General features: G+C 36.2%; 1 protein-coding gene across 1 annotated transcript in view; it reads right to left on the bottom strand.

Annotated features, from left to right (window-relative positions):
• The window catches only part of LOC110028497, a 13,509-nt gene extending 4,684 nt beyond the window's left edge, over positions 1-8,825 (bottom strand). Inside the window, exons 1-3 of the mRNA XM_020730364.1 lie at positions 8,745-8,825; positions 7,513-7,854; positions 2,561-2,820 (exon numbers count right to left, since the gene is read on the bottom strand). Coding sequence (XP_020586023.1) covers positions 2,561-2,820; positions 7,513-7,854; positions 8,745-8,825 — 683 coding nt within the window. The remainder of the gene's footprint in view (positions 1-2,560; positions 2,821-7,512; positions 7,855-8,744) is intronic.
• Positions 8,826-12,813: the final 3,988 nt, after the last annotated feature.

Here is a 12,813-nt window from a genome sequence, read left to right as displayed (position 1 = left end):
GGGGGGCGGGGGGGGCGGTTACAATAACACTCGCAAGGAAATTAATAAAAACAGAATAAAGAGAAATATGAAAGGAAATAAAAATAGAATAAAGAAAAATAGAAAATGAATAATGCAAGAATTAATACAAATCCCTGCATTTAATACAAATCTCAACATAATTCTAATACTCCCTCTTAAGTTGAAGCACAGATGTCAGTCATGTTTAACTTGAATTTGAAGACATAAAACTGTTGTCGATGAAGATTATTAGTGAGAATGCCCGTTAGCTAGTCACTGGAGGACACAAAATAAATACAAATTTCCCCATATTTGAGTTTGTTCTTAATGAGGTGTCTGTCAATCTCCATATGTTTGGTACGATCATGCTGGACCAGGTTGTGAGTGATGTTGATGGCGACCTTCTTGTCATAGAACAATTGTAGAGGGACATAGGTCAACATACATAGTTTGCGGAGCATGATGCGTAACCAAAGAGCTCCACAGATCTCCAAGGACATGGACCGGAATTCAGCTTCAGCACTGCTCCGGGAAACTACCAATTGTTTTTTCCTTTTCCATACGAGATTTTCCCACACAAAAGAGCAGTACTTGGAGGTAGATTGTCGGTCATGAACAGCCTGAAAAGCAAATTTGAGTCCGGTGTGCCTTTTAAATAATAGAGAACCCGATGGACAACTTGAAAATGATACTCATAAGGGCCATGCATGAATTGACCAACAATACAAATTGTGTGGTATATGTCGGAGCGTGTATGAGCGAGATAGATGAGTTTCCAGAAAATACGTTAGTAGTGAGTCTTGTTCTTAGGAATAAAATTGGAAATATCAGTCAATTTTTCATTAGGATCCATCGGGACAACCACTAGTTTGCACAAAAGAAGCTTCCTCTTTTTTAACAGGTCAAGTACATATTTGCGCTGAGATAGGCAAATCCCCCGAGATGACCAAGTAACTTTCATGCCTAAGAAGTACCAGAAAAATTCCAAGTTCTTCATTTCAAAGGATGTAGCTTAAAGGTCTTTCAAACACTTCGATGCGGATAGATCATTACCAATAAGCACAATATCGTTGACATAAATTATAAGGACAACAATTTGACTATTGAATGAATGCTGGAAGAAGAGAGTGTGATCCAATTAAGCCCGAGTAAAACCATGACTCATTACCGCCTTTGTAAATTTGTCAAACTAGGTTGTGGGGATTGCTTTAGTCCATAGAGGGACTTTCGCAGCCGACACACTTGTCCTTAGGAGGCAGTAGATTCAAAGCCTCGAGAAATGGACATGTACACCTCCTCTATGAGATCTCCGTTTAGGAATACATTCTTATCATCAAATTGGAATAACAACCAATTCGGATTCATCGTGAGAGAGAATAGGACCCGAATGATGTTTAACTTAGCCACCAGAGCAAATGTTTCCTCATAGTCAACTTCGCAGGTCTGTGAATACCTTTTGGTGACCAACATGCTTTATTGAGTTCAAAGGATCCATTAAAGTTTAACTTGATGCTAAAAATTTATTGGCGTCTTACTGCTTTCTATTCCTGTGGAATATTTGCGATGTCCTACGTATGATTCTGTCGAAGGGCATTCATCTCTTCTATCACTGTAGCCTTCCAGACAAGACCTGCTAGTGTCGTCTCAACGCTAGGTGAGATTTGATGATCCATCAAGGCAATAGCAAAATGCCTTGTAGTTCAACAATAGACTGTGAAAAGAGACATATTTTACAATGTAATAAATGGAGCATGTCTGATTGCATGCCTTGCTTGGGGAACTCACCTCCTCATTTGCAGTGAGTTGTGTTGGGGATTTTGCCTGGGGTAGATTCAAGGTCCTGCAAGAAGGTAGCACACCCCAGAGTAGGTGCATTGGGACTAGTGCACCAAGTGTAGACATTAAGAGTGGGAGAAGGAGATGGTGGAACTACAGGAACCCGGTTTCCTCGGTGGCAGGAACAATTGGGGGAACATCCATAAGAGTAGGATAAAGAATTATGTCCAAGAAATCTAGCTCCCCCTCACTTGAGGCCAAGTTAAGAAAATAGGGAGCCCTAGCTCCCCCTCGCAACATGAGGATGAAATCTGTGATCAATATCTTATTTACAATCTTATTTGTCTTCTAAAAAATTTGGCCTGGAAGATCACATAGGACTCCCTCATTCGTTCATTTCTCACTCGTTTATTTTTAAAGGAGGCCAAAGCCCACAAAATATTGCTAGAATCAAGAATAAATTTTGGTACATCAAGCTCGTGTCTTCATACAATTATAGAATGAGAAACTGAGTATATCCGTGTCAATAGTTGATTAAAGAGGCAGAGATTTGATATCCAATAATGAGATACTACATTTGTTTGACACAAATAACATTAACTTGAACTTATACCTCTCAGGCACATTAAGTTCTTGCATGTAAGATTTGAAAGGCATCGTGTGGCTAGTTTGAAAACTTAAGTAATAACCAGGATTAACATGCAAGAACGTTTCAACCAAATGATACATCCAACAACTTCAACAGAAACAACTTTCAAAAATGAATTAAGATGACAATTCTTACCGATACATGAGCCTCTCAATGAAATCATCCTCTTTCATGTGGAGTAGAGCTGATCTAGTTTCATCACCCAATGCAGACCAGAAGTCTAGCAGTGTATCACATGAAAGCCTAGAAGAGTGCAAAGCACAAGTTTCTCTTCCTCCATGAACTCGTCCATAATTAGCCAACCCTTGACTTATCCAACCACGGCCTCCGCCGCCACATGCATCAGGATATAGCAATTCACGGTCATGCTCTCTTTGTCCAGCACTGCTAAATACCTGAAAAGAACAGGTATGAGTCAAATAAGTAGAGAAAGTTTAACCATGAAAGCGGCATACCCTTCACATTTGTGAATAAGATATAATACAGTTGAAATAGATGGAAGACGGGGATAGATGTCAGTTACGTAACAGTTATAATTTTGAAACATACAAGAATTTCAATGTATAACATGCTACTTTTAAACAAACAGTACTTTAATTTGTTATACATGACTAGAATGCTTTGAAATAGGATGTGAATGGATACAAACATTGGATCTTCCTAGCATCTTAGAGGAGATAATGCCTTCATTACAATAAGTAGCAGCAGCAGCAGTAAAAGCAACAACAACAACAAACCTTTCTCCCACTAAGTAGGGTTGGCTACATGAACCCTTTTTTCCATTGCGTCCTATTGAAAAAATCACGAGCAGCAAGCCTTCATTAAAGGAGCTTTCGTAGTATTTAAAAAGCATTTTTGTCATCAATCATCAATACATTTGGGGTGAACTGTATGAATCCCCTGTTACGCCGGTGCCTACGCTTAGCGCAATATTGTCTTTTGTATGCCTAAGGGCATATTAGTCTTTTATTATTATTATTATTATTGGGTATAAATAGACTTTATTATGTTTAGGATCATAATTATGCATGAGATTGTTGTTGTGAGTCTTAGGCTTATGATTTGAAGAGATTTCGTTCCTCTTGAATTGTAGGAAGTGGGTGAGATCCCTTATCTCTTAAATTGTAGATACTTATCTTCATGTATTCATGTGAGTTATTAGTGTTGAATTGCTTTGGTTTGATGTTTTGCTTTGGTTTGATGTTTTGGGAAAAAAAAAAAAATTGTGTTTGTCCTATCTTCTCAGGAAGAGCATGCCAATTTTGAGATCATACCGTATCAAATTGATATCAGAGCATTGCTTATAGCAAGTAAGTTTGTTAGGAGCGATCTTCGTTGATCCAGAGCTTGCATTGTCACATCAACGCAGGGAACACTGCTTGTAGGGGTAAGCAATTTTGCATTTCCACCTAGCGGGGAAGCAAACCACGGGATCAAGAAATCCATAGCATTTGATCCGACCTAATATCGCGATATAGATCCAGCCAAAAAGTAGATGACGATCGCGGGAAGGGATCACGTCATACAAAACACTTCATCCGAGCATATAGAGAAGCCAACGCAAGATCGTAGTGTACGCATGCCTTAAACTCCCAACCTTCTCCTCCTTCCGCTACGCCCTAGCGATATGAAGACGAGGAAGGGATCACAGCGTGCCTCCATATGATGTGATTCGATGAGGAGCTCGTGACTTACACTAACCCGAACTCCGATCTGGACTTGCTCTTCTCCTATTTCTGCTCCGTCTTCACAGCTAGCGGAGGAAGGCCAAGCTTGATTCACAATTTTTTGCAGTGCCAAACACTGAAATTCAATTCCAGTTTTTCAAATATTATTGACACAATTCAAACAATTAGAGGTGCGGATCTTACATATCAAACTGAAAATCAATCAACTAGATTTCAGCGTGCAAGTATTTTCGTCCTTTGTGTTTGAAAATTTTACTGGGAGTACTATCAATAATAAAGTAGATGATTTGAAAAAAAAATAGAGGAAGAGATGAATCAGCTTAAATTCGTAATGAAAGAAAGGTTTGAAGATAGATTTTTTTCCACATAAAAGCGAATGAAGGAATGTCTCAAAAGGTTTTATTCCATGGAGAATTTAATGGAGGATCGATTCGAGAGCCTTGAGGAGATGATAAAAAAGCGCATTGAGATGCAATCCAAGATTATGTCCATAGCCCAATTACAAACTCTAACCAATGGTTGATCGGAGAATTCGTGACCAAATCGAAATGGAAAGATATCAGAATATGAAGAAAACATTCAAAATCATGAACTTTCACCTAGGACTCAAATGGAGGGTGGATTAGAGGTTTCTAATGGAGGGGGTTGGGTCCAGACATGGAGAAGGGTTTATGCAAGGGGTTGGGAGGAGCATGAAGAAGAAATGAGAGAAACCGGAACGGGGTATAGCTATGATCGAAGGAGGAGGTTTCATCGAAGATACACAGGAGGGAACTTCAAAGGGAGAGGAAGTTTGGTTGGTGATACTAAGGTTAGGGAGTTAAAGATGATAATCTTCGAGGGGGAAGACGCATATGGGTGGGTATATCGAGCGATACTTCACGATGAATGGGTTAAATGAAAATGAAAAGCTCATGGTGGCAGGATTATACTTAAAGGGGAAGTCCCCAACATGATTTCAGTGCAGGGAAGCTTGATACCCAATCAGTTGATAGGAAGAATTTAAGGATTATTTGTTGGAACGTCTCCAAACAATTCAGACAGAAAACCTACACGAGTAATTCTATGCCTTAAATTAGGAGGGAATTGTCATATAATATAGAGAAAAATTCGAGCTATTATTGACACATACGAGGGAGATTTCTAAAGCAAGATTGGAAGGAAATTTTAAGAAGGACCTAAAGCCCAACATACAAGCAATACTCCAACTATGGAGACCGCGGTGTTTGGGGGAGACAATGAAGCTAGCCAAAATGATGGAGGACAAGAACCAGATGAAGAAGACCAATAGAAGCAACACAGATGTAGTGTCATATCAAAGTGATACAACTACAATGATAACAAAAGCTCAAATAGTGGAAATGAATAAGGAGGTTACACGACACAAGAATAATGAGTCAATACGAAGAGCGACACTCAAGCGCCTTACAGAGACAAAGATTCAAGAGAAGCAAGATAAGATGTTATGTTTTCAGTGTAATGGGAAGTTTAACCTAAGACATCGTTGCAAGGATCGAAAATTATAAGTTCTCATAGTGCATGAAGAGAAGATAGAAGATAAAGAAATAAAGACAGTTGTGATGGAGGAGAAAAACTCTCTTTTCTTTTCCCTTGAGGACAAGGTGTTTTTTAGGGGGGAGTCTTCTTATGCTAGTGCCTAGCCCAATAGCAATTTTGTCTTTTGTATGCCTAAGAGCAATTTTATCACTTATCATTATTATTATTATTGGGTATTTCCAATGATAAGATATTAGCAAACAAATATTAATAATGCTGGAAGAATGTTTTTCCAAATCGAATGGAATAAACTTATTTCTAATCCTATTGGAATATCAGAAAATAATATTAATTAAGCATGATCCAACACAAAACAAAAGATATTAAAACAACAATGATTTTTAAACACCAATCCTTCTTCATAAATGGTAAAGGGGCAATGTATTTTAAATTAAATTAGCATTAGTGCTTTCATATTTAGCATTACTGCTTTCATATTGAAGAAAAAAACTAAAAAGAAAATTTTGAAGAAAAATGACAGACTAGAGGGCAACAAAGGGCTTGCTATACTAATGAGTTGCAATAATAAAGCCAAAGCTTAAGATAGTGGGTGAGTGTTAACTTCTAATAATCTAACAGTTTCAAACAAAACGTAATGCAATACCCAAAACTCTCACATTTTATAACAATACTTTTGTTAGCATGAGAATTTTCCACATCAAAAATCACTCCTCTTCCAAATATAAAAATTTGAACATCAATCAAGCTTCAAACTGATGACGCACAAAAGGCAACACTCTTTACTTGTCTATGGCAATAGACTAAGAAAGTGACAAATAACTTGAATCACTGAAGCCAAGCATAACCTTCACTATAATGGTACTGTTTGAAGACTTCAGATCATTAAAGGACTACGGCATTTGAACCAATATACTAATAATTGGTCGCCCATTCAACCTTAAATATTAAGAATTTTGGTTGGTGTCAAACTTTAGCATTTCCACAAAATAATATATTTTCTCAAATTGACATGAAATCAAACCAAATGCATAAACGTGCCCAACAAAAAAAAAACAGAAGTGGAGCAACTAGATTTAAGTAGCAATTAGCTATGGTACTGCTTCATCAAGAACTATTAAGTCACGGTGTTGGAGTTCATACCATTAGAATATTTAAAAATAAATTCATGTAGATTGATTAGTGATCGACCTCACTTAGTTGCTAAAGTTTTTGAGCCAGTTATAGATATATATACTCTAATGTCAAGTCAACTTGGTCCTCCTTTAACCCTCAATCCCAGACATTTAGTATAAAATAAATGGTTGGTTTGACTCGTATGAAACACATAGCTCACAAAGCAGTGCTTCCACCATAGAGCAATAGGAAATTTTACACAAAATTTATATTTATAGGCATATTAGAGCAAGCTCTTTGGCATCCTTGTTGTATGGTGCATGACTTGATTAGTCAGAAAGTTGCGTTGAGGATAATTATACTTATTGTGATCATGTCTCGCCTGAAGAGATTTATTTAGGAGCAACAGCATATTGGATTTAATTTCACATCAAAATATTAAAAAAAAGAATGAAAGCAGACAACAGGTATGCTAGAGCCATAACATTTGACATTGTTGTTTTTTATGAAATGACTGGGATATGAATGCTGTTAGACACACATACAAATATCAATATGAAAATGCACAAATGAAGTCCTAATTACATGCAATCATACTAGGATTGCAGGATTTAAAATCTGAGCATGACCTTATTGCAAAAGATGCTCATCCTTCAGAAACTATTAATCAATATAGATGTAGACTTTTTACCTTTCCATAACAGACAAAGGTGAATGAATGGTGCCATTGAGGAAAGCAATGTGCAAGAGAAAGTAGTAATAACATACTTTGTGGATCACATCAGGTGAACTTGCACAAATATAGCAGTCGAGAAGAGTAAGCATTCCATCCTTTGTTGTGGCCAAGCCTCCCCATGGGTGCACGGAAGGGTCTTGAAAATTATCAGATTCATTGTCAGCAAGGACCTCAGCAGTTGTTTTTTGGGGAAAGCATCCACCAACAAACTCCAGTTGCAAGGACTTCCCATACATAAGAATTTGTGAATAACATTCCAGAAGCAACCCATGGCATCTGGAACAGTAAAGGTTCTTCCTTACTTGTTCACAAAATGTCTGCTTATCTATCCTCAGGAGCTCCCTGCGGGCTTGGGTTGGCAATTCACACCAAAACTGATTCCAGTAACATGTAAGGAAAAGAGTAGTTAGTTTATGTTTCATCTTTATGAACATGAATGCACACTTAATATGATCTTTGCTTGAACACATAAGCCCATAGAAGCTGATATCTCTAAAAAATATAACGCATTAAGAAAAGAAAGAACTTTCTAAAACCACTCTTGAAGTATGAAAAGGCCCCCATAATCATGATATTGCCCATAGCTATTTATTAAAGAGGAGAAATGAAGAAAATAATTTATTGAAGTCTTATATCGGTAGTAGTGCTATTTGCATAACAATCTTTTATGTAAAATCTATGAAAATTGTGGGAATCTGAATATCAGCTAGTTCTAGTTTAGCTTCCAGGTAGATATTGACCAATGTAGCCTATTGATGTAATTCAATTTATCTCAATGAGAAAGATAGCATCAAATTAAGCACCATTTATTATTTGTAAAATAATTAACATAATAATATAACAGTATTGTACAGTAAACCAAGCAGCCCAAAGACGCAGAAAACTTGAAAAGTAGCTTTGTCATCGACAATGATAATGCGAGCCAAATCGATGCATGAAATAGCTGAACAATGCTCACGTCCATTGACATAAAGAGTTGATGTGGTATTCAATTCAAATGCACGAGTGAAAATGTTCATAACAAAACTGCCAAATATTAACTTCGGCTGCATATCAAGAAAATTACATTGTCTCATCTCGCGAAGGTTAAACAAACAACCCAACAGCAAAACCAGATCCATCGAGTCGGCGATCAATACATAAAACAGAACCAAAACCACCAAATCAGAATCCACGTCAATCCAAATGGCAAATGCTAACACTAAAAATTACAGAACAATAAAAAAAACAAAGAATTTAATGTTGCAGATAAAAGAGGTGAAACCTTCCGCAGCAGATCGAAACTGACATCATCTCTCTGTCTGGACCATATAGTGTTAGTCCGAGCAAGCCGTCGCCGGAGCATGTCCAAATTGAACGCCTCTCTGCAATAATCCCGGCATCGCAACCCTCTCAACCACTCCACCTCTTCGATGCCTCCCTACAACTCCCCATCCACGGCGGAAAATCCAAGGCGGGTCAGCGCACCGTCGTGGAGATCCAGATCCTCAATCGGTAATCAGCGGACGAGAGTCGAATCAAGAGGGGCAGATACTTCCAGATTCTGATCGGAGAAAGCTTTCTAGGAATAATCGGATTGGATTCCGGCGGATTAGTTGATCGGATTCCGGCAAGCGCGGATTAGAAGGGGGGTTTCGTTGAGCAGATTTGCTTCTTCTTCGGCGGCTTTTTGCCTGCACACGGACAGAAGGGAGGATGTATAAGAAACCGCGGTTGCTATATCGCGAATGACCGAGTTGGCCCCGCCTTGCCTTTCTACTGGTTTTAACTGTTACTGTGAAAGTTTCCCGGAGGAAAAATTGCCATGAAATATTTTCATCATTTTACCTCTGCAATTTAAGTGAGGATCAAAGTGGCATATTATTATCATTATAATTATGTTGTTATTATACTAAAATAATGCAAATATTTTGGTATAATAATTATTTTTTAGTTATTTTGTTATATACATTGTGTAAATTAAAATAAAATTTTATTATATTTAAAGGGGTTATGTTTTCTATGATTGTATGAACATAAATGATAATATCATTTGCTTAGATTGTATGAAAGCAAATTTGGAAGAATTTAGAAAAAGAAGAAGAATATATATTAATATAAATAAAGGTATACTTAATGAGAATATAATATATAAGTAGAAAATAATAAGTTAGTGAGATTTGACTTTGTATGACTCGTCAAACCAAAATTGACAAAATATGCCCACTTTTTATGTTCTTGAAGAAATATAATTGAAACATTGTTTCTAACCAAGTTACCTCTATTTCTTTTGCAAATAGCAGTTGAGGCCCTTGTCACATAGTTGCATAACATTTTAATTGAAGAAGCTCCTATATTGTTTCTCTTCCCAAGACTTTCGATGTATCTAACGATTGTAGAGCACGTGTTGGTCTAAGGTAAAGTTTCACGGTGGAGATCTCTTTGTTTATCATTAATTCAAGATTATCGATGTTATACATTTGGGTATTTAGATTTAAATATTTTGTTCACAATATAATATTTAAGCAAATAACACCATTTACCATCACAATACCAAATATAACCTTATCAAAACCAAACTTGAAGCACCTTCACCCCATTTTTGAATCATCATCATGTCAAATTTGAAATATATTTGAATTAAGTTTGAATCATGATTAAACCACAATTGGAATATGATTAAATATTTCAAGCTTAAACCTTATTCAAAAAAGATTCTAATGATGTTCAAACATAGTTAATTTGCATAAGGTTTGAGTTTGGTTTTATGCTCTAGGAATGCTCTAGCAATGCTTGAGCAACGTTTCAAATACAACTTAAGCAATGTTTAAAGAAGATTCAACTATAGTTCATTAAGATTTGATAATAATAAAAAATGGCATTTGAAGATTGGTTTTGTAATCCCAATTAAAGGATGTTTTGATTTGATTATGGTCCATTTTATTTTTAATTAATCATGTTTTTTGATATTGACTCATTTAGTTATTCTGTTATGCATGCTAATCTTTTTAGGCATGACACAATTCATTTCAAATGTAAGGGTAAGGATATGAATAAAAAATAATTAGATATCTTGAGACTCATGATCTATTTAATAAGTTTGATTTACCCTTTTTTATTAAAATTTTCAAATGGCATAAACTCTAATTCTTTGAGACCTTAATTCATTAATTATTATTGAGTGATTGATGATAATGAGAATGAGGGTTACTCCATTGTGTCTAATAGTAAAGAAAAGAATAAAATAATTGATATTATTTAATTTGCAATGTTAATTAGGATAGAATTTGTAGGAGTTAGATAACAATGTGTGTAAACATAAACATATCAAGGTTTCAAATAAAGAAAGGGCATTCTAAGAGTGCATTGAGAAGGAAACTATCTAAATGATTGATTTAAATTTTTTGTAGAAAATATTCGTCTTATATATAATAACATAATAATATGTTTATTGAGTGATTAGACAAAAAAGAAACATTTTTGCATACTCATAATTGTTGCCAACATTTTTGGTGCAACTTATACTCTAGGAGCCCATATCTATAATCCCTTAACCATTTTAAAAATGCATGTAGAGATTGAGTTTGTTGTCATGATTTTGTGACTAACAGTTGATGACTCACCATGAATAGAGATCATGGCAAGGTATTATACACATGACAATATAGAGTGCCATGCCATGAAATCCCATTTGTTATAGTTAATAATGCCTCAACATTCAATCTTTAGTGTATCAACACTATGCCTAGAAAACCACAGTGCTTATCTTGTGATACATTGGCATTGTGATATGTATGGAAAGATATTTTTTGAGAGGCCTTAACACCTTAATGCTTAATTTTAAGTGTCTTACCCTTGCTCCTCCAGTACCTAAATGCTTACCTTACATTACCTCAACATTGTGCTCTATTTTTATAGAGCTATTTTCTTAATTTTGGATGTCACAACACTGATGCTTGATATTGAGACTTTCCGCCCTCTACTTGGAATACTTAGTCCTTCATGGGACTAGCCTTGTAATGCCCATGGCTATTACCTTAATGCCATATTTTAAACATGTTGAAAGCCAACACCTAGGTAATTTGGCGACATTATGTCCATTTTCAGAAATTTATTTAACGTATGCTCCTTCAAATGAGAATGTGAGTGCATGGGTAAGAGGAGGTTTGGTTCAATAGAAGAGAGATCTATTATGAGTTGGTTGGAGAGAAAAACATAATTGGTTGAGCAAATCATGGGGGGAGTAAAATGGATTTTCTCTGTGGTGCTAGCTAGGGGGGTGGTGGCTTAAGTAAAAGAGGTTTTCCTCTTATGTTAGTGAGGTTTTTTTCTTCTTGTTGGTTTATCCAACCCTCTAGAGGTTGCTAGAGTGAGTGGAGGTGCTTGAGTTTAAAGCTTCCACTTGTTAGAGTCTCTCACTCCCCCTCTTCAGCCTTGAATTTGCTACCTAACTCCTAGTTTCAACCCTAAAAATCATGGGAAATGAGGAAAGCGGAAGAAAGAAAGAGAGCATACATCTCTTTCCTCTTGGAGCCATCCACATTGAAGGGAATGCATACTAGCATTGCTTTTCTTTGTCGAGAGCATACTATGGTGGGGATATTAGTGAGTCACATACTAACCTCAACACTATTATAGTCATGAGTTTCTCGCATATCTTTAAAAATTTCCATCTTTATTAAGAGCCACATGGATGACTGTAGAGAGTTAGTTCTATGTTTATATGTGTAAAAAAAACTTAAAGTAGGAGTCATTTTTTGCCTAGTATATATCTTGTATGAAAAATCTTAAAACCTCGTGGTGCAATGCCACTGTAAAAGTGGCATCACGGTGTCATCCTCTTTGTCAACCTAATGCATCAACACCACACAATTATCGCTATGATACCATCATTTCCATTTAACTATTTTGGGTACAATCTAGTCCACCTACAGTTGATCAAGTTAAATTCATATTTTTGTAGGTGTGAGCTTAGGGAAGTTCATCCTTCATTTCCCAACCATCATACTTCATTATCGCAGTCTGATGGTCACAATATTGTTGGATCATATTTTGATCTATAACTACTACTAATAGTTTGGTGTGGTAACCTCACCACCTGACCCTTCACCCTAGTGATACGTATAATGTTATAACCGAAGTCTTATTATTAAGTATGTTCAGTTTATAAAATGATATTAAAACCTTTAAAAAAATCATTTTAGCTTATAAATATAATAAACTAGTTTAAAATTTAGCTAATGCATGTAGTGTGATAGATGTACACATTGGTACCAATGTACTTAGCGCCTTGGCACTGCCTAAACAACACTACAATGTTAGACACCTCAGTTCATATTTATGTTTGCATATGC

The sequence above is a fragment of the Phalaenopsis equestris genome, unplaced genomic scaffold (assembly GCF_001263595.1).
Source record: "Phalaenopsis equestris unplaced genomic scaffold, ASM126359v1 Scaffold000513, whole genome shotgun sequence".
NCBI classification, from domain to species: domain Eukaryota; kingdom Viridiplantae; phylum Streptophyta; class Magnoliopsida; order Asparagales; family Orchidaceae; genus Phalaenopsis; species Phalaenopsis equestris.
This window is presented reverse-complemented; position numbering and strand designations above follow the sequence as displayed.